Genomic DNA, 22,779 nt, shown 5'->3' on the forward strand with positions numbered 1-22,779 from the left:
TTTGTGCACCATAGATTCTAACAGTTTTTTCTTTTCTATGTTCTGTAATGGACACTAGCTACTTACAGTACCTAAAAGCAGCCATAGACTCAAAAGAAAACAGAATAATCAAAATACAGTTTTATGTGGGGGGGGGGATTCAACAACATCCCAAACTCACTCTTGGTGGGGAAGGGTCTGTTAATATCTCATCATCTTTGTCATCAGACTGTGCATCTTTTTGTACGCTCTTACCCTTATTACCGTTTCCTTATCATCTGGGGCAGCAAATCTGTACACCCTCTTGCACACCTACACTAATCTCCATTTCCTCGTCGTTCCTTTCCCTTATCAATGATTCAAAGATCAGATTCTGTAGTTTAATAGCATCTATCTACATATCCATGGAGTCTGCAGGACACAGGGTTGCAAACCACACTTTGCCAACCTACCACCCTCCAGGGGTTGATGTGTGTGGTGGTCCATAACATCTGGAGGGCACCAAGTTGCTGGATGCTGCCATACACGGTGCACTCTAGTCCAGGCTTCACCAACCAGATGTTTTTGACAACTCACACCAGCCCCAAGCAAAATATCTGGGGGTGCCATGCCAGATAGTTGAAAGCTATGCAGATCTGCCCATCCTCATCTCTTTTAAGGAAATGCCATCCTATTCACTCTGGCTTTTATAGTATTTAGAATCCCTTGAATAGTATAGCTGCAGGCCACCATAATCTCTTGAGTGGTGCAAGATTCCAGGGGTTCCAGGTGCTTACCCAGGTTCATATTTCCTTCAAGAATGAGGCTCAGTGGCAACTGTGGTGTCTTCAGGGCTGGACTTAGGTTTGATGAGGCCCCAAGCTACTAGAGGTAATGGGGCCCTTTATATGTCCAGCTGTCCTTTGTCAACAACAAATTGTCACTGTTTTTTGTGTTGAATATATGCTATATGGTAATTTATGGATCTAATAGGTATATAAAGCCATTTGCACATAACAAAATATGTAGGTTTTTTTTTAATTTTATTTTTATCTTACATTTTGGAAATGTACATCCAGATTTTTTTCCTTTATTTTTTGGGGAGGCCCCCAAGAGAGTGGGGCCCTAAACTATAGCTTGCTTAGCTTATACTATGCATGCCCAGGAGGGTGCCTCTGCTCCGCCACCCCGGGTGGATGGGTACAGTGTCCTCCAGGGATGGCTCCTTGCTCCTGACACAATGAGTGTCTGCAGTGCCACACATAATCCTAGGGTGGGACTGTGGCTTGCTGGAAAGCGAAATGGCAGCATAGCTCTTTGTCTCCAATCACCCTGGGACAGAATCTAGGCAGACTGGATCCCAGCAGTGTTGCATCCTTTTTGACACCTGGGACGCATGTGTGTGTGCTGGGCAGGGCCACAGAAGCCACTACGCCAGGCCAGCCATCACCACCAACACTGCTGAGTGAGCACACATCCACCAAGTGCAGAGGGTTCATGGAGCCCATGCGCCAGCTCAGCCCTGGCCACCTGAGCCAAGTGGGGCTGTGCCCTTGCCCACACATGCAGAGTGGAGCCCGGTCGACCATTGCAGCTCTTGGTGGGCAAATCCCCCCTGATGCTGGCCAGGCAGCCATTCAGTGAGGAAACTGGAGTCGCAGCAGCAGGCAGGGTGGGATGGGACTCCCTGTGCAGGGGCGCCTGGCTCACACCCCCATTCTACACCCGTGGTGGATCCTATTGACATCTAATCAAAAAGTTTTACACAGCCTCAGCAAGGTCAGATCTTCAGGAAGAAGTAGAGGGAGCTCTGCCTGAGTCTTCAGAGGAGGCCTCAGATGCTGACATGGCCAAAGGCAATATGAAGGACCAAAAAGGAGGGGAAGTATCTGCCACAATGGAGGAGGACATAGACTCAGATGAGAACAGTAATAAAAAAGGCAGGCACTGGCCTTGGACGGAAGAGCAGCCACAGCTCTGCTTGAGCAGAAATTTGATATGCTATCTCACTAAATGTCAGATAATACTAAAGCAGCAAATAATGTGCACAATCTTGATCTAACCAATCTGTTGGTAAACAGCCTTGAAACTGTTGTTTAGCTTGTTTCCTGCTCTGCTCCTGTAACCCTGGGAGTGATGGGGGGGGGCAGCCTGAAACACAGGCGGAAGCCTAGGCAACATTGCTTCTCCAGGGTGCCGCTGGTGAAATCTGCCTGGGGAAGGGTCCCACTTCCCCTGTTCCTCCTTCCAAGGAGATTTCAGGTTCAGGGTTTGAAACCTGAGTTAGTCCATCCTTGATAAAAGTCATGAATGAAAGACAGCTCACCTAGGGACCCTATCTGAATCATTTGGAGCTCATTCTGGAGGAAGCACAATGTATGCATTTCACACATCAAAAGAAATGTACATGTAGCCTTGTGACATCCTTCCTGACTCAAAAAACCAAAAACCAGACAGCTTCCTAAATGAATCATATCCCCTTTCTGGACTCAGAAGAAGTGAATCTATGAGCTGACTCCAAACTGAAAATTCCATGCAAAATTTGATGAAATCTGTGCAACAGTGATAAGATGCCTCCTCTTGTTGTGCATGAAGATCCACTATGCTCTTGTGCAGCTACCTTGCACTCATTGTCAACTGATCTGACAGGTTTCATTGGCCATGGCAGGCACCATTCATCTTCTAGGTTGGTCTATTTTGGAAATGCACCATTCATTTATTTTTATTTTCCCCCTGAAGCAACATTGATCTGTGTGCTTGGTCTGCTTCCATGCTCCCTTGACTCTTGAAACCCAGTGCCAAATTCTCCATACTAATGTGATACTGCTTGGGAGACCAGCCAGTGCCTAGCTGAAGACTTTTCAGCATTTCAGTTCCTGACTCCTCTTTCTGCATGCCATCCCTTTTTATGCTAAGGGCAGCATAGGAGCCAACTCCTAGGTGCTGAGGGATCTTTGCCCCTCCTAAAATATTTGAGGGGGCCCCAAGTTGATGGGCATTGCCATTCAGATGGTGTGCATGCATTGCGTCATGTGATTGATTATGTGGGGTGGGGCTTACCTCCCCCCCCAATATTTTATTGAAGCTGGCACTCCTGAAGGGCAGAGCAAATTGAAACCTGAACCCCTTACAGCTGGGAACTCTTCTTCAACATGTATTGCATAAAAACAATAAGGAAGGTGGCCAAAGGAGCACAAAATGAAGCAGTCGCCTTGGCAAATAATCTGGCAGGATAAAGCATCTATTGAGTTATAGCCTCGGTTTCTACCACATGCAGGTTGCTGTTGCTGAACAGGTTTGCATGCTGTGTATTGCAATACTAGCTAGGCAAGTTTAGATTGATACTTTTTAAAAATAAAAATGGTTGCATCACCAGAAAAACAACTCTGTTAACCACACAAGTCAGAGGATGCACTGAGGACCATAAGAAGGAAATTGGAAGCATTTCAGGAAAAAGTGCACTTCTCCAGTTAAGCCACCATCTAAGGATGGAAAAGGGGGCTTCTGGCTGCCTGTGATGCTGGAGAGCTGCTGCCAATCAGTGTTGGTGATACTGGCCTGGATGTGCCAAGGATCTGACTCAAAAGGGTAAGATGACCTCATTTGCTCATGTTGAACATCCTGAGCAGGAGTCAACAAAGGTCCCTCAGACCTTGTGGGGGGGGGCCAGACTATATTTTGGAAAAAAAATATATGAATGAATTCTTATGCCCCACAAATAACCCAGAGATACCTTTTAAATAAAAGCACACATACTACTCATGTAAAAACACGCTGATTCCTGGACTGTCCGCGAGCCGCATTTAGAAGGCGATTGGGCTGCATCCGGCCCCCAGGCCTTAGTTTGGGGACGCCTGGTCTTGAGATTTAACACATCCACCCACACAGGTAAATGGAGCAAATTCCAGCTGGATATGGAAGTATTTTATGTTCTACAGAGAAGCTTTTTTAGTGGCAGCCCCATACCTGGTGAGCCACTAGCTTCTGTCTTCCCACAATAACATTCACATATCAGCGCCTTTCCCAGCTTGCTGCCCCGCAGGTGTTTTGGACTACAACTCAGGATAGCCAAGGCCGAGCTACTTTATGGAACATCTTGCCCCAAGAAATATACCTTGCTCTGGGATCGATACCCAAACACCATTGGATTCTGACAGACTTTTGTTGCATGCGCAGATGATACGTTTTAGCCTTTTTTCAAAACCAACCTTGTCACCTTGCGCAGTTATTTTATATTGCTTCAAATGGCATTGCCATGTTAAAAGCCACAAGCCACCCGGTGTGCTGGTTTTTTGCACCCAAAGAGCAGGAAACAAAGGTTTCAAAAAAGAAACAGATTGTGCTGATGTGCCACCGCAATATTTTACCAGAATTTATGAGCAGGTCAAAGAGAGCGTATGTGCAGCGATTCTAACTCCTTTGAAAAGGACTTGCATTTATTTTGAGTATTTCCTCGTGAATGATGACATTTATTGGTTCTTTGAAAGCAAAGATTCCGAGCCGCTCACCAGGAGAAGGCAGGCTGGCTCCTCACCTTCAGTGAAACCTGGAAGACCTCAGCAGCATATATACGGCTCAAGAAATGTTTAGGAAGCCCCATTCTGCGGCCAAAGGCTTTAGGAAGTATTTTTTGGCACATTCCCAACCCCCCAATTAGATGGCAATGTGTTGGAAACTGGCAGATGGTTGGACTGAGACACCCTAGAGAAACTTCCCCCATCAACTACTGAACAGCAGTTTATGTAACAGCACAGGAACAAGGGGAAGGTTCAACATTCCCAGGACTGTGAGTCAATCAAAAACTGAAACTGCCTGGGGAAATTAGAAGAATGATTCATGGAAGAATCCTTGCACTGCCCAGACCCAGGAATTTTGGAAGAAGGAGGTGGACGACAGTGGCCTTGAGTATCTCATAAGTAACAGCAAGTCCTGTTGCCTCTCATCTGAAGAGCAGAATGGTTGTGGTTTTCCTCCCCATCTCAGCACTGGGCTGAGCAAAGAGGTTTCAAGCACTCTGCCCATCCCAGCACTGTGATGGGGAGGAAAGTGTCCCCCCAGACCCTTGTCCTTTACTGAGGAATTGACAGGAGGCGGGTTGCCGGCTGGTCACTGTGGTGTTCTGATGTGTGCATGTGAGGTGTTTGTGGGAGTTGGCAGTGGCCACAGCCATCACTGACACACTAGCCCCAGATGGGAGGAAGGGGAGCCCTTTGGCTGGGGAAAAATGGGTTGGCCACTGTTGCCATCTCTAATCCCAGTGAACCCAGACATGTTCTGCACCGTAATGCAAAGCGGTCTGTGCATCCTCCTTGGCTGCGTCATCTCCATTGCAGGTTTCTATCACAGCGTCAGAAACCCAAGACAGCAAGCAGGGGCTGCCTGTTCCTCTGTATCATTGCCAAGTCCAATGATGCTCAACTGGACTGATGTCAAGGATTATAAGGATAGAGATGGGGAGAAATCCGGCTCACTTGCATTCCAAGGTGAATCTGCCTGATTTGCACATGAACCAAAACACAGCTTTCCTTCCAGATTCTCCAAATTATGCAGTGCACTTCTCCAGCCAAGTAATGTGTACAAAAACACATCCACTGGGGTAAAGTGTGCTTAAAATGTATTATTGGTTAAAATAATGTGGAAAGATGCTAAAGACACATCTGTGGGCCCCTTCGATATATATTTCAGGACTCGCCTTATTTCTGTGGCTGTAAGTTGTTTTAAACTGACCTTAGCCATTGTGTTGTAATGGTTGTAACTGCCACAAGAACATAAGAATAGTCTGCTGGATCAAGCAAGTGGCCCAACATCCTGTTCCATAGCCTCCAACACTTCTCCAATGAAAATAGGGATGTCCCATTCCACAATCAAATCAGAAACTGGGACGGCTTCTCTAAATCAGGGACATCCTGGAATATAGGGACACTTGGAGAGTCTGCTGTTCTCACAGTGGCCAACCAGATGCCCCAGTGGAAAACCCAGAGGCAGGATTCGAGTACAAGAGCACTTTCCCCTCCCTAGTAGGGCACCAAGAAGCACTTCTGCCTCTGACAGATGTGGTGGTAGAGCATAGCCCTCCTGGCGAGTAACCATGGATAGCCTTCTCCTCCTTGAGTTTGCCCAAACGTCTTTTAAAGCCACCCTAGTTGATTGCCTTCTGGTGGAGCAAGTTCCACAGTTGGACTATGTGCTGCTTGAAAAAAATACTGTCTTTTTATCTTTCCTAAATCTTCCAGGATCCAGCTTCATTCGATGTCCATGGGTTCCAGTGTTATGAGAGAGGGAGAAAAACTTTTCTTTATCCATTTTCTCCATGCCAAGCATAATTTCACAAACTCCTGTCATGCTGCGCCTTACTCACTTTTTCTCTAAACTAAGAAGTCTCAAATGCTACAACATTTCTTCAAAGGGGAGTCACCCCCACCCCCTTGATTATTTTTCATTGGCCCCTATCTGAACCTTTTCCAACTCCACAATAGCCTTTTTGAGGCAGGTTGGCCAGAACTGTCCACATGACTCCAAATGTGGTTGCACCATAGATTTCTATAATGGCATTCGTGATATCTGCCGTTTCATTTTCAATTCTCTTCCTAATGATCCCTAGCATGGAATTTGCCTTTCCCCTAGCCACTGCATACTGGCTCAACATCTTCATCAAGCTATCTCATATTAACCCAAGCTATCTCATATGACAAAACTGATGGTTATACAGAACTGGGGTTATCTTTGGTCAGAGTCCGAATACACATGTGCATTTGTTCTGCTCAAGGTAACTCCTGAAACTATGTCTAGAGGAGAATTGGAATGCCAGGCACACCCGTTTGGCCTGGAAGCAACTTGGAACTCTCTGTGTTTGTGCTGAACTAACCTTGCCTTGACAGTCGCTCAGCTCTGCAATTCCAAGACCTGGCCAGCACCTCTTGACACATACTGTTTGACCTGGGTGTTCTCTTTCTGCCAACCTGCTTGTGTAAGGGCTGCCTCTCCCATACGTCAGACAGGGTGCCCAGCCTGGTCTTCTAATCTCCACCGCAATGGTATCTAAGGCCCTGGCATGCACTCATTGCTCCTGCCAGCACTTTTCGGGGAAGATTTCCTGTTAAGGGACACCTCGCTTCCATGAGTGGCATGTGGGCAGACTTGCCCAACAAGCTGATTTACTCTGTGGATCTTGCATTGTCCACTTGCAAGTCAAGGGATGAGAACCTGTCTGAAAGTGTTTGGGTGAAAACAGAAACAAGTTGGCTGGCATACCTGTTTCTTGTCCTAGGAAAGAGGGCAGAAGGTTCTGGTGCATTGAAGAAAAGGAAGTGCTGTTTTGAAACCCTTGATACAAAGGTCTCTTAAGCATAAGAACACAGATGGCCTGCTGGATTAGGCCAACGGGGGCCAATCTACTCCACCTTCCGGTTCTCACAGTGGCCAACCAGGGGCCTGTGGGAAGCCTGGAAACAGAAACAGAGAACCAGACCACTCTCCCCATTTGTGGTTTCCAGAAACTGGTAGCCAGAGGCTGACTGTGGAAGTGGAGCACGGCCATCACTGCTAGAAGCTACTGGCAGCCCCCAATAGCCTCCTCCTCCATGAATTTGTCCAACCCCCTTTTAAAACCATCCAAGTTGGTGGCCATAATTAACTCTTCCTGTGGGTGTGAGTTCCACAGTTTAACAGTTTATATTGGGGAAAGTGTTACAAAGCGAGGAAAGATAACTTACAGATCTATAAACAACAGCTGCCACTTATTCTTAGAAGAATCAATTATGAATTTTCCTTTTCTCATTCATGTTTGGTTATTAGAAGGGTGGGGGCTCCCCCCTCCTAAATGTCACAACTCCATGGCACAAAAACAACAAGCTTTTCCCTTCGCTTTCAGCACCACTTGCAGCTGGGAACTGGCCTCCCCCAGTTAATTGACTAAATGTTTTGTTACTTAATCGGCTGGTTAATCTGCCAATCACATGGATTTAAGGCTGTAATCCCAACACAACCATTCCTGGGGATAACATCCGCTGAGCACCCTGGGGCTTGCTTCTGAATGAACACTTATTTATTTGTTATCTTTTTGCTTACATTTATATCCCACCTTTTTCTCCAAGGAGCTCGAGTGACTGGCCCAAGGTCACACCCAGTGAGCTTCATGTTTGAGTGGGGATTTGAACCCTGGTCTCCCAGGTCTCAAACCAGTACTCTAACCGCCACAGTTTCCAAAAACAACTGTTGTTGTTGTTGTTGTTGTTGTTGTTGTTGTTGTTGTTGTTGTTGTTGTTGTTCTAACAGTCTTTCCCAGCTGGATAAATGGGTCTTCACTGTAAGTTGTATACTTTGTATGGTTTTGTTTTTGTTTTAAATCTGCTGTTTTTTATATTTCTAACTAGGTTGTTTTTGCAGGTTCTAGTGTACATTGCCTTGAGACAACTGTGTAGAAAGTGAATAATAATGGCAGCTTGATTCCTCCTCACCCCCATAACTCCAAATCCTGCTTGAACTGGCTTTCAGACTCCTTCTTGTAAGAGGAAGCCCACCCGTCTCCACCGAGAGAAAATGCCAGAAGTCTATTTCACAGCAGTCACCATAGCCTTGCAGTTGCCAGCCTAGTTACACACACTGGTTATATTTTTAAAAGAAGGAAATACAGTAATGTAAATTTTCCCTAGGCACCCAGGTTCCTCCCACCCCCTAAGCAGCATAAATTCTGTTTATCTTGCAGTGTTGACACTTTGCTTTCTGGGCACCTTGTGCACCTTTTAAAAAAAACGGAACGAAACACCACAGTAGCATGACATCATTAAAATTGCAAAATATACTTTCATCCTGCTAAGCAGGGATGAGCGTGACTGCACAGTCTGTGGTTGGCATCAGGGTGTGTTGCCAAGTAAATACAGATTATCTCAGAGGAGCCTTCCAAGCCATTAAGGCAAGATGCCAATAGAGCGTGTCTGTTGTTGTTTTTAAAAATAAAAATAACAAAAACCTTCCACCAAGCCTGGGTTGTTGTAAGCCTAAGGGCTGTTTGTTATCCACCTGAGGAGTAGTGATTCAATATCATTGTTCTGTGGCAGCTCCTTAGCAGTAGAAATTCCTCTCCATGCCTCTGTGGAGGAAGTCAAACTGCTGCGTTAGCAGCACCGAAGTGACCTCCTCAAGGCACAAGCCTGGGCAATGTGTATGGAGATCCTGGACTGCCCAGACAATGTCCTCCCTCTCAGCCTTGCTGATGAGGTCCAAAGGAAAGCCGAGCAAGACATTTGGCACCAGCTTGGCTGCAGGAATTGCCGGAAGGTGACATACAAAGCGCCATCCAACCCTTTTTAGAGACTTCAGATTTCTGTAGGTTTACTCCTTAGCCTTTTCTTCTGAAGATATCTTGCAAGGCAGTGGAGGATCAGGGTTTTCTAGATGGGCTCCCTTCCCAGGTGGATGAGCCCCATCTGCCCCATGTGTGTGTGTGTGGGGGGGGTGAACCAAGACATCTGGGACCTGAGGCAAAGTACAGAATGGTGGGCCCCCCTCCAGGAAAGAAGGGGGGTGAGTGAAGGTCTACATGGGAATAAGGGCAGTGGAATAAAATCAGGCTTACCTGACAGCTGAATTGAGAATCAAAGGGTGGCAGCCTGCTTGTGGGGTGGCAGCCTGCTTTAAATCACACCTAGTAGGTGCAGACCCCAGGAGACCCCAGAGGGAAGCTCCCACCATTTCCTTCCTAGGGGTGGGAGGAAACCAGTAGTGTCTCTTATGTGTTGAGAGGCTACTGTAGAGAAGGTGGTGGTGGGGACACAGCCAAACAGGATGTTGAGTCACCACAGCCATCACTGTCATTATGGAAGAGGCAACAGCAGTGGGTGATGCATTTCTTGGAAGCCAGATTTGCTGCCCCTGTGGATCCTGCCACTCAAGGCAATTGCCTCATCTTAACTCATAGGTGGGCCAGCCCTATTATCTTGTTTGAAAATAGTTTTAACTGGTTCACCCAGAGACCCTACAGTGAGGGGCCAATAATAAAATGAAATAATAATGATAGCTTGCATCAAATTGGTTTCTGTTTAGGGCCAGTCATTTGTTATTATTGGCAAATGATAACCTAGGGCATGAATCTCAAACACCTGTGGGAAATCGAGTGGGTGACTCAAGAAGCAGGTCTTTTATTGTACTGTGATTACAACCCTATCTCCCAAGTGATGCCTGCCTTGACTACTTTGCTGTGTAGCTTTTGATGACTAGTTAAAACCCATCCTTAATTGCATCCTCCCCCCGGACATTTGCTGCTTTCTGTTCTGGTTATGATGTTGTTGTTGCTGTTTGTTTGATAGATGGGTAGATGGATAGATGGATGAGCAGCTAGGAGTTATGATGGAACCTCTGTTTTCAGAAGCAGTCTACGTCTGCTTACCAAATGGTGTGCACATATGACAACGAGGGCTCGTTGTCCCCCTAAGTCCGTCTTGTGGGCATCCCATTGGAACAAAGGAAATTGCATGTGCTGAGTCAACCAATGGTCCATCGCACTCAGTACTTGTCTACATTGACTGGCAGCAGCTTTCCAGGGTTTCAGGCAGGGGACATTACCAGCCCGACCTAGATGCCAGGGGTCACACCTGGGGCAAGACAGATGCTCTGCCACTGAGCTATGGTCTCTTCCATATGCATCAGCTTGCAAGAAACTGGATTCTGACCTAGTTTGGGCTTTGGTCTGGCCCACCAGGGTTCCCTTATGTAAATGTGAATATATTTTGTTATACAGTTGTATACCAATTTAATCTGTCTCTTAAAATTTATTCTGGCAGATTTATGCTGCAAAGGTTATTAATTAGCTCTTGATGGTCATGAGGTTTGCTACTTTAATTTCCACTATATCTCATTTTACAAAAAATGGACTCATAACTGTATTATAGCAGCCTTTGCAAGCCTAGTGCCCTTCATATGTTTTGAACTACAGCTCACATGAGCCCCAGCCAAGGCTGCATCATTCCAAAAATGTGGTGGAGATCACCTAAAAAGGAGGGGATATATATATGTCCCTCCTTTTTAGGTGATCTCCACCATATATATATGGCTAATACAGCATCTAGATTAGCCCCAAACCAGGTGTGGCATGGTGCCTTGAGTGCCCCCCAAAGCATTCAAAGCCCAAAATTGTCATGAATCAAGGTGCTTTCTGTAGAAGGTTTTCCCTTTCTTGTGCTTTTGAAAGGAGGCAATTTAGTAAGTAAATTTGAAGAGTCCTGCTGGATCAGACCTAAGGTTGTAACAACCACAACAACAAAATAAGGATCCCCTCCTTCAAGCTCTCTTTAAACCACTTTTGTGTAGCTGCCAATTCCACTAGCCAATTATGCCCCCTTTCGCTTTGCTCTCTGCCTCTTGCAGGCTGGTTTCATTGGGTGGCCCCTGAGTTCTAGTGGCATAAGAGGCAGGTGGTGAAAAATGATCTCTGCCTGCTTTCTCTGCACCATGCATGGTGTTTATAACCCACCCACCCTTCTCCAAAGCTCCAAATGCCTTTGCTTTTCCCTTGGGGAGATATTCAAGCCAATAACAGGGAGTAGCAAATGGAATACATTGGTTCCTTCTGAATAGCCAAAGGAATGCCAGGCCCCAACTGCTACATGCTTCCCACCATCAGGGTGGTGATTGGCCCAGTGTCCTTGGTGATTCTTAGGGACCGTCTTCAAATGGCCAGAACAAAAAGAATCTCAACCCTTTCTAATGTATTTCCATGGTCCTTCCAAAGGGTTGAGATTCTGGATCGCCAGATGAACATAGATAAATATTCCTGAATGGTGAATGGAATGCATTGAATGAGGGTGTGTTAAGTGGCCACTAGCAGCCATTCAGGGGAGACATGATTGCAATAATTAATATCATTAGCATTTATTCATTAATCTATGCAATTGTCTCAATGCAATGTACAATAAAAACTATTAAAAACACATCAAATCCCCAACCGAATACATGTAGAACAAAACTAAAACCATACAAAATACTAAAAGCCATTTATCCATCTGAGAAAGCCCATTGGAACAAGCAAACAAACAAACAAAAGTATTCCAATTGTACCTGGGAAGTGCAGGTAGCGAGCACCTGTTGAATCTCAACAGGAATGCTGTTCCACACTCAACATCCTGCTCCGAGTTTGTTTTGAAGGAAGGGCCCTTTCTTCTGGTCAGAGCAAGCATTTTGCAGACATTTATTCTATGTTCTGCAGTGCACTGCGCAGAAAGCCATCCTATCCCAGGGCACTCCCATCACACCCTTTGGAAACAGGCATGCCCATCTGGCTTTGTGGCATATAGAAACCTTGTAGGACATGGGCGCAGAATCCCAAACCATGCCAATGCATTCAAAACTGGCCGTTTGGAGGGGGGAAACTGCTTGGCCGTTTGGGGATATTCCCTAGAGAAGACTAATAAGCAACCCTTCACCCTGGTTAATGCATTCATAAATGCAAGAGATTCCAAAGGCCATTGAGAAGGAAACAACCTTCTCAATGGCCTTGGTGTTTTTTGCTATCCTCTGCCCCCTTTCCCAGCCCCACATTATCATTTTTCGATGTATACCCGCCAGAGTTAGGCACAAATGTATTTGAACCAGAAAGCATAAAAACACAAGAAGGGCCTGACAGCTGGATCTGGCCAGTAACCCATCAAGTCTAGCATCCCCTTCTCATAGTGGCCAACCAGATACTCCAATGGGAAGCCTGGAAGCAAGATACGAACACATCAGCACCCGTACACCTGCAATTCCCAGCTAGTGAGAGAAGGTTCCGTCAGCTTTTGTTTTCTCATTTTTCTAATCTTAAATTCAGTTTTCCATGTTGCTGCAGCAATTTGTGACCCCCCCCAAAAAAACCCTCATGAAAATTCTTCAGCATTTTAGTGCAAATTTCTCCTAAGGAACACATCTTTGTATGCAGTTTTGACTCATTCACACATGCATGCAGGCAATTTCTCTTTAATATATTACATATTAATATATTTGTGTGCTGTTTTCACTAATATATTTGTTTTTATGCACAACTTCCCCAAATATTTGGATTCTTGTAGTAATTTGGTAGGTTGGAAAACCACGGTGCAAAATTTGGAGAACTGCAAATTCTTAACGATGTCTTAAAATCTGAACTGAATTGAATTTATCCTCACCCCACATCCTTGCCCTCAGCTACTGATATTTGGAGGCATGTTTCCTTCTACAGTGGAAGAACATAGGTATCAGGGGCGCCACCTATAGGGAGCCCTGGGGGCCCGAGCACCCACAAAAATTAGCTGTGGGTGTTCAGCACCCACACCACAGAGCCCCTGATGTAACCTACAGTGCCTCAAGACCTTGGAGATGCTACCAGATTGCAAGACCTTGGAGATGCTACCAGAGGCCTTGCGAGACCTCGGAACCTGACTTCTGTTGGCACTGGAAGTCAGGTTCTGAGGTCATGGGGTGTGTGACATCATGACATCACATCACGATGTCACATCATGATGTCGCGTTGCATACGCTGGGCAGACCTATAAGCCGGGACGCAAGTTGCCGCCCCAATAGCTATCAAGGCAATCATAAGATTTCTTCTTGACTTCTAATTGGGGACATTTGTGTACTGTGTGTTGAAACTGTCGGTAATGCAATGTCGATAGAAATCTATGGTGCTGCTACATTTGGAATAGAGTACATATTTCTGGTCACCACACTCTGAAAAGGATACTGTAAGTGCAGGGGAAAAGTATTTTGGTCTGATCTGTATATGGAACCTCTTAATGTATGATGTTTTAATATCTGTTGGGAGCCTCCCAGAGTGGCTGGGGCAACCAAGTCAGATGAGTGGGATATAAATAATAAAATGATGACTGTGGTGATGATGATGATGATGATGATGTTGATGAAGATGAACACCAACTTGCTTAATGTTTGCTGATCTAGCAATACTTTTATTAAGGTCTTAAATCTGGAGACATAGGCCATTTCCAGATCTCAACAATACTAATAATATCCGGACCCCCCCCCCCCCTTTGTGACATTTTGGTGGCCTAATAAAGAGAGTGCCCCAAAATGGATTCTAGATTCTAACTTTTTATATGACTTTAGAATTTATTTATTTATTAAAAAATTAAGCAATTCAGATGCAACATTCTAAACTGGAAAAAGAGGATTTTATACCATTTGAGGGGGGCGACCGGCGGTCCCCAAACAAGCTTATATACAAAACAAGGCAGTCCCTTCTCCACAGGCTAATGATCTAAGCAAACACAACACAACACAAGGGAAAGTGGACCAGGAGGTAAGAGGAATAAAGCAATCTCAGGCACCTAAAATTAACTTGTACCTGCTTGACATAACTCCTGCCTTGTTCCTCTTCACTCCTGTTTCCCACCTGTTCCAAGGCACCTGTGTTGTTCCTAAGGGTGGCAATGGACCAAGGTAATTTTTCTTCTTTTGAATTCCCACAGATGGGGAGTCGGTCACTGTATGTTAGGAACACAGGAAGATGTCCCATATAGTCTAGGGGTCAGCAACCCCTAGGGGTCCAGTCTACTCATTCTACTCATGTAAAAACACCAGGCAGGCCCCACAAATAACCCAGAGATGCATTTTAAATAATAGGATACATTCTACTCATGTGAAAGCATGCTGATTCCCAAACCGTCCATGGGCCAGATTTAGAAGGTGATTGGTCCAGATCCAGCCCCCAGGCCTTAGGTTGCCTACCCCTGATCTAGTCAGTACAGTGGTACCTCTGGTTACGTACTTAATTCGTTCTGGAGGTCCGTTCTTAACCTGAAACTGTTCTTAACCTGAAGCACCACTTTAGCCAATGGGGCCTCCCGCTGCTAATTTCTGTTCTTATCCTGAAGCAAAGTTCTTAACCTGAAGCATTATTTCTGGGTTAGTGGAGTCTGTAACCTGAAGCATATGTAACCCGAGGTACCACTGTATTGTCTACACTGACTGGCAGCAGCTCTCCAGGGTTTCAGGCAGGAATCTCTCTGAGCCCTACTGGGAGATGCCATTGGAGACTGAACCTTTCATATTCTTCTGCATGCAAAGCAGGTGCTATGCAGCTGACCTACGACTCCTCCCTTTTTTCTTCTTATTTCTCAGCAGCCCTTTGTGCACACTGAAACCTCATCACACACAAGTGCACCTTATTCTAATGTCTGCTATCTCCTCCCACATTCCATCTTAAATCTCTTCCCTGTTGCAAACTCACAGCTTCATCTCCGCCCCTCATTCCCACCCACAAAAGATCCCGGTTGCTTTGTTTACCCACTTTTCCTGATAACTCAAAAGCTTGCACACTTTTGTATCATTCCGGTTGCCCTAATGGTCTTCAGTTTTTGGTTTTTAGCTCCTTATGAGTCAACCTACCTACCTTGGCTTTATTGCTCCAGCTGCTGTCATGATGGTGACTTTGGTTTTTCCAGATACATTGCAAGACACCTTGGAGAGTTGTTAGTTCAGGGTGAATGAAGTTCTGCATTGCACAGCAACTGTGTGGGTGCAGGAAAAGTGATGGGGCAACTCTGGATTTTCCTCTTTGAAGTCACCCTTTCTCTCAGCTGACTGTGATGCAAACTTCTGGATCTGCGAAGAATGAAAGAAGAAGGGTGAAGAGGAGTTGAACTGGCAGCTATCCTTCACTTGCCTTACCCTTTCTACTTAAACCTCCTCCCCCCCCCCCCGATTTATGGGTTCTTCAAACCATGACAAAACCTCACATTCCCAATATTTATTTTATTTATCCCGTTTCTGTATTGCCTTTCCTCCAATGAGCTCAAGGTGGAATGCATGGTTCTCTCTCTCCGCATTTTATTCTCACAACAACCCTGTGAGGAAGGCTAGGATGAGAGGCACCTTTGAACCCTGGTCTCCCAGGTCCTACTCTGACAACCTTCATTTCATATGCATTTCATTTCACTTATAATTTGTATACCGCTTTTCTGTATTGCTACACAACAAGGCAGTTTAGAAACAGAAGAAAAAAGGAAATATACAACAAATATCACACATTTTACAACCATCTAATCCAATGCAAGTAACACCAAAAATATGACTTAAACAACATATCAAATAATGTAGGATTCAATAATCCATTAGAATGTAGTGGCTGGGACAACCCAGTCAGATGGGCGGGTTACAAATAATTATGATTATTACTATTATTATAATAATACACAACAAAATCAACACTCAAAGTATCAACAAATAACAATGAAATAGAAATTTTCTCTCAACAATTACAATAAACCATTACTTAAATTATAATCAATAAAAATAGCATCAGAATCGCAATACATAAAATACCAAAATACATAAAAAGCCATCCAAAAAGAAGCAATAAAATTAAAAGAATCTCTGCCACCAAACTCCTCCCCTTCCAGCTGTTTCTGGTGTTCTTAAAGCCCTTCCCTAGGAGAGGCTCTGCTCAGCTGGATTTGGCTGTGCGCAGGGGAGCTAAAACTCTTTTGCCCTCCTATGCACTCCTTTTGCTCCCTAGGCTGCAAACATGTTATCCAAGCAATGCAATCTCATTTTTTTTTCTAGCTTAGCTTTGCTTATCCCTCAGATGCAAATGCTGTCATGCTTTGCACTATTTAAGAGTGCAAAGATATACTGTGGGGGTCGACTCGAAAAGCAAGGAAACACAGACCTTGTGTGCTTCCCTTGTGCCAACTTGAATAAAATATTGTGGGGGCCCAGGTAAGCTCCGCCCCACATAATCGATCACATGATACAGTGCACACAAGACCATTTGAATGGCAGTGCCCATCAACTTTGCAGGGGCCTGCCCTCTCAAATATTTTATCATGGGGGGGGCGAAGCCCCCACGGCCCCTAGGAGTTGGCTCCTACGGTTCCATTTTTTAAAAAAATGATGGAGCTAAAAAGTGTACTTTGCAAAATGTATGAATGTTATTGCTTAAAAAAATATATGAAATGTGTGGATAGAGGTTGAGAGGGGAGAAAGTGATAGAGACTGTGACTCTGAAAAGTTAGCAGAGACATTTCTCTCCCTCCCCCCCCCCATTCTCATACCCACAGAGAGCAGTCCGTGATTAAGAGCCAGGCAAAAATGAATGGAATGGTGGATAATTGGACTGAAAGGGACGAATAGATGCCAAAACAGTCCTAAAGAGGCAGTTGACGATGGATTGAAAAGATAGCTCAGCAGACAGATGGCTCTTTAGCATTCTGCTGCCTACTTTTCCTTCCTGGAATCAGGTACAGATTTTATCTTTCTGATCTTTTAAATGGAGAAGCTCTATGCACTCTGCTATTGCCTTAGGCAGGGCTCTGACTCAGTGGCAGAGCACCCACTTTCCAGGTGGAGCCCAGGTTCCATCTGATGGCACCTGCAGGTTGGGATGAGAATGTCCCCTGCCTGAAACCATGGAGAGCCACTGCCAGTCAGTGCAGGCAATACTGAGCTGGTTGTTCCCAAAACGATCCGATTCGGTACCAGGCAGTTTTCTATGTTCTTATCAAATCCACCCTGAATACAAAACTATGAGGACTAGTACCTTGTTTTGTTCTTAGAAGAAGAGCTGTAGCTCCGTGGCAGAGCATCTGCCTTGAATGCAGAAGATCTCAGGTTCAACCCCAAAGGCATCTTCAGGTAGAGAGAGAGAGAGAGAGAGAGAGAGAGAGAGAGAGAGAGAGAGAGAGAAAGCCTCTGCTAGTAAGGATACTGGGCTTGATGGACCAACCATCTGATCCAGATGAGTGCACAATCTGTGTACACAAACCGACTGAGCTGCACACTCTTATGGTTCTTAATATGTGGTATTCAGCAAGGGTACAATCTATGTACACGAGCGCACACACTTATCTTGTACAGGAGTAGATAATTAGTTGATTTTTTATGTTACAAGGCAGCACACTGGGGAGGGGGCATCATTTTGGCAGCCTTCACCCCCACCCCCATGCAACAGGGCAGTGTGCAACCACAGGTTCTGTGTCAAAATACTTTTACGGCCTAACTTGGTATGAAAAGTTGGGCTGTCCTGGGTTAGAGTCTCTTGGACTAGGTCATGGGAAAGACCAGGTTTGAAGCCCTGCTCAGCAGTGAAGCTCCTGCTGGGTGACCCCGGGGGCCAGTCCCTGTCTCTCAGTCTAACCTACCTCACTGGGTTGTTGCTGGGCTTAAATGAGGAGGGGGAGAACCATGCAGGCCACCTTGAACTCCTTGGGGACCAATATGTGGGACATAAATGCAAAAAGTAAATAAATAACCGAGGCAGCTTGGACTCCTGTTCAGCGTCCCGTGTGGACCAGGCTAATTAATGTAAGGAAGCTCCCCCCCGCCTTTGTGAAAAGTCCATTTTATAATTTTGAAGCGGGTAAGGGAAGCCTTGCTAGAGAGGGGGCAAACGGGAAGGGCGGCTGGTCCGCAGATGAGGGAAGGGAGGGAGGAAAGAAGGAAGTATGGGACGCCTGAGCGGCGGAGAGGAGGGGAAGCGAACTTAGACGTGAATCCATTGAAGAAAAGGGAAGCGACAGAGGAACGTTTGAACGGCTACCTGTTCTCTTGAGATCGGGGTAGGCTCCGATTTGGGGCGGGGGAAGAAATTGCCTGAATGGAGAAGTGGAGGCGGGTGACGGGTACGCTGCTCCATGGCCTCCTCCCCACGTGCTGTGCCCAAACGGGACGGGACATGACCGGGTGGGGGAGGGGAGGGGCCTGTCCTCCTCCCCCTTCTCCCGGTTCCACCTGTAAGGTCCCTCCAGGAGAGGTGGAGGAGGAGAGCAGCTAGGGCGGGCCCGGCCCGCCTCGCCCCATAAAAGCTACCTGGACGGCAGGGCAGGAGGTAGCAGCCTGCGAAAGACACCGAGCTTAGAGCACAGACAGCAATGGGGTGGCTCAGCTTGCCGTCTTTCCTGCGGTGCGGTAACAAGGAGGTGAGTCCGCACAGTGATGGGCAAGATGTAGCCGAACAGGTGTTACCGGCGTCCGGCCTGCCGCGCAAGAAGGGACGGGAGGAGGCTGTCCGGAATTACCAGGATGCCCCGTAAACAAACTGCGGTGCCTCGACTGAAAAGTCCGCCTCCCCACTAAATAACATGGGGCAGCAAGTCGGGGTGGGTGGGTGCCTTCGCCTTGGAAGCTCCTGGGGGCTCCTCCATCATATGCGGTAGAGGTTTAGATTGTAAGCTCCCTGCGGCAGGTAACTTCTTCCTATTATTCTCCTCCTCCTCTTTGCCTGTAGCTATTTTCAGAGCGCAAGAGGGAAGTTTTGTGTGCCCCATTGCCCATGCATCTGTGGGGTGCAAAGGACGCAACGCCTCTGTCAAAGCCCCCTCAGTTCAATGGGTCGCTCATTCAAGTTGCAAGGAGGGGTCCGCTTCCTCTAGTATTGAGGATTCTACATTTAGAGCGTATTAGTGATGGTTAATTTCATTGGAGCCCAACTCCTAGGAGCCAAGGCACCTTTGATTCCGCCCCCCCCCCAAAAAAAAAATATTTGAGAGGGCCGCCGGCCCCCCCCCAAGTTGATGGGCATTGCCATTCAAATGGTGTGTGTGCCCCGTGTAATGTGATCGATTATGCAGGACGGGGCTCCCCCCCCCCCATATTTTATTCAAGTTGGCACCCCTGGTTAGTTTAACTATGGTAGCTTTTTTATCTGCTCCTGATTTGCTTTTGGATATATAGACACAGATATATGACGAACAAGAGCTTTCAAATCAGAAATGCTCAATTCTTACAGCAAAGGGTTTTGGCTTCTGCCTTCATCAGTTGCTCTGCTTTTTGCTACAATAATTTAAAAGTCCTGCTTGGTAAGCCACTGGCAGAAATAAATGGTTTTAGTCAGTGCCTTACCTGGGGGAGGGGGGGCTAGCCAGGGTTTTTTTGCCTGGTGACTCCTCCAGAAGGGCACCATTGAAGCTCCCTGCCTGCCTGCCTGTGTGTGTGTGTGTTTTGGGGGGGGGGGGATGCACGTGGGCTTGGGGTGCCAGACTGGGTCTTTGACCCGGGTGAAATAAAGCTTGGTTTCGCCCCTTGTTTTAGTGATTAACTGCGTCTTACCAAGATCCAGAAAAAGGGAACAAGTGCTGCATTTCGATCGATGCTCTCATTACAGTCTTATCGCTAAGTACTGTATATCGATATTGGTACATGCGAACGAACGAATGAATAACAATTCTACCCCAGGGTGAGACCAGGTGCAGGGGAAACGGAGGCAGAAGCGAAAGGGGGAGCAAAGGCTTTACATTACTGAGGATCAGTAATTACAGCAGGGTTTTGGCAGCCCAAAGGTTTCGACAAGGTTGAACAGAGGAGCTCACCTTTGTTGCTCCTCCCTTGGGAATCTCTGATGGAGCAGGAGCAGAAATGATCAAGAGTTAAAAGGGATGACATGGGCATAGCTAGGGATTTTGTTTGGGGGGGGGGTCAGGACCAACGTGACTGCTCAGTTAGGTAAATATTTATGCTGTTTTACTTGATCTGGGGGACAACTACCCCCCTGCCCCCCTCATTGGCCATGCCCATGAGGATTGATCCTGGGTGTGTGCTTAAAAAAAAAAAAGTATCAGAACTAAAGTGGCAGGTGCATGTGAGGGAAGCATTTGTATTTTTATGCTGCAAACTGCCCTGAAATCTAAATTATTTATTTATTTATTTTCACTTTGCCATATAATTAAAGCATACTTGAAACACACAACTCCCTCCCCCCTCCCCCCAAAAAGGATTCTGGGAACTGTAGTTAAGGGTGCTGCTGGGGATTGTCGCTCTGTTGCGGGCAGACTGCAGCTCCCAAGATGCCTTGGAGCATAGGGCCCTGGGGCCCTGGGTGCCTGAGCACCCCCTACAAAATTCCCCATGAATGGGCTGGGCACCCACAAATTTCAGCGCCAGGGCCAGGCAAGCTGCATGGTACCCACCACAGCCCCGGGCACCCACAGTCACAGGGCCAAGCTGGCACTCCTGCCTTGGCGGAATCCATGTGCTCTGCATGTAAAACTAAAGATTCTCTGTCTTTTTCTCAGCTGATTTTAAAGCAACAGCAGTCATTTCAGTTGCAGCCCAGGACATGCTCTGACCTGGATATCCACAGAAAAACTGAGTTATGTGAAATGCTTTTCTGCTTCACTATTGCTGCTGTTGATTCTTCCCTGATGGTGGAGAAATACAGGAAGGACCTGGCTGCTAGATCAGGTCTAAGGCCCACCGGCCCAGCATCCCCTTCCCCCCTCTGGGAAGCAAAAGCAGCACATGAGTGCAAGAGCAACTCCCCCCCCCCCACTTGCAGCCCCCAGCAGCTGGCATTCAGGCTCATCTCTTCCATCTCTGGCCTTTGATTGGTAAACTTTGAGAACTTCAGCAAGGGGTGCGTTATTAAACTTGTCCTTGGCTCAGGTGCCTTTCCCGAGTCTCCTGCTTTTAATTGCTGTATTGTTATAAGTGGCTTTCTTTTATTGTGTATTTCAATCATGGGTGTTTATTTGTTTAATGTTGGTGTAACTTGGCTTTTTTATTTTGTAAACTGCCAAGAACATAGGCACATAAGGAGAGCCTGCTGGATCAGGCCAATGGCCCATCTAGTCCAGCATCCTGTTCTCATAGTGGCCAACCAGGTACCCCCAAGGGGAGCTCCCAAGAAGGATATGAGCACAAGAGCAAACCCTCCAATGAAAATAGGGGTGTCCTATCTAATAATAATAATAATAATAATAATAATAATAATAATAATAGTTTTGCTATTTATACCCCGCCCATCTGACTGGGTTGCCCCAGCCACTCTGGGCAGCTTAAAAAGATAATCAAATATTAAAAAACTTTCCTATACCTTCAGAGGTCTTCTAAAGGTTGTATACTTACTTATCTCCTTGGCTCAGGGGGTCACATAACTCCATACTTTCCAGCATTTCTCTGGCAAAAACAGGGGCGTCTTAAGGAAAAGCAGGACATTTGGGGATCACATCAGAAATTGGGGTGGCTTCTGTAAATCTGGGACCATCCCTGGAAAATAGGGGCACTTGGAGGGTCTGCAAGAGCACTTTCTCCCCTGAGATTCCTTGAAACTGGTGTTCAGAAGAAGCATTATGCCTCTTGTAATGGAGGCAGAACATAGTCGCCATGGCTGGTGAGCATTATAACTGTCATTATATAACAAAACGGGTCTACTTGGGCCTTAAGTCATGAATGTAAATAAATGTAAACTAATTAATATAAATTAATAAATATTAATTATTGGGCTGCATCCAACTAAGTTTTACTGAGAGTAGACCTATTGAAATGGATGGACCTAAGATGGGCATGTTCATAAATTTCAGTAGGTCTACTCTGAGTATATAATAATATAATAAATTATTATAATAATTGGCATGCATTCTTTTGTATCATCTCTCTCTCTCTCTCTCTCTCTCTCTCTCTCTCTCTCTCTCTCTCTCTCTCTCCCCCCCCCCTCCAATGTTCTTTCATGGACAGAATGGTGGGGTGCAAAGGTTTTGATATAAATGCATGAATGACTTTCTCTCTTCCTTCTTGAAGGATTTCACTTTGTCTACTGAGAAAATCACCGAGAAAGATGAGGAGAGTGAACGAGGAAACTGGTCACGCAAATCAGACTATCTCCTCTCTATGGTCGGCTATGCCGTTGGCTTGGGGAATGTCTGGCGCTTTCCATACCTCACCTATAGGGATGGAGGAGGTAGGTTTTCTGTTTGTGCTTCCTGTGTCAGTGGCAAGGTCATTCTAGGAGAAGTGGAGAAGCACCTTAGTGGAGTGTTTGTTGAAGCTGCCTGTCTTATAATGCAGGCTGGCAAAGAGCTGCTTACCTGCTCACCTGGAGTGCGTTGAAAGTGCCTTTAGGCGACCAGCTGAGGAAATTTCCATGAA

The 22,779-nt window shown here is 46.1% G+C and overlaps 1 protein-coding gene across 1 annotated transcript in view; it reads left to right on the forward strand.

The window, feature by feature from the left end:
- Window positions 1-18,734: 18,734 nt before the first annotated feature.
- Window positions 18,735-22,779, forward strand: part of SLC6A14 (solute carrier family 6 member 14) — a 31,272-nt gene continuing 27,227 nt past the window's right edge. The window contains exons 1-2 of the mRNA XM_033137996.1: window positions 18,735-18,836; window positions 22,432-22,591. Of these exons, the coding sequence (XP_032993887.1) occupies window positions 18,789-18,836; window positions 22,432-22,591 (208 nt within the window). The 5' untranslated portion in view covers window positions 18,735-18,788. The remainder of the gene's footprint in view (window positions 18,837-22,431; window positions 22,592-22,779) is intronic.

Source organism: Lacerta agilis, chromosome Z (genome assembly GCF_009819535.1).
Source record: "Lacerta agilis isolate rLacAgi1 chromosome Z, rLacAgi1.pri, whole genome shotgun sequence".
Taxonomy (NCBI): Eukaryota; Metazoa; Chordata; class Lepidosauria; order Squamata; family Lacertidae; genus Lacerta; species Lacerta agilis.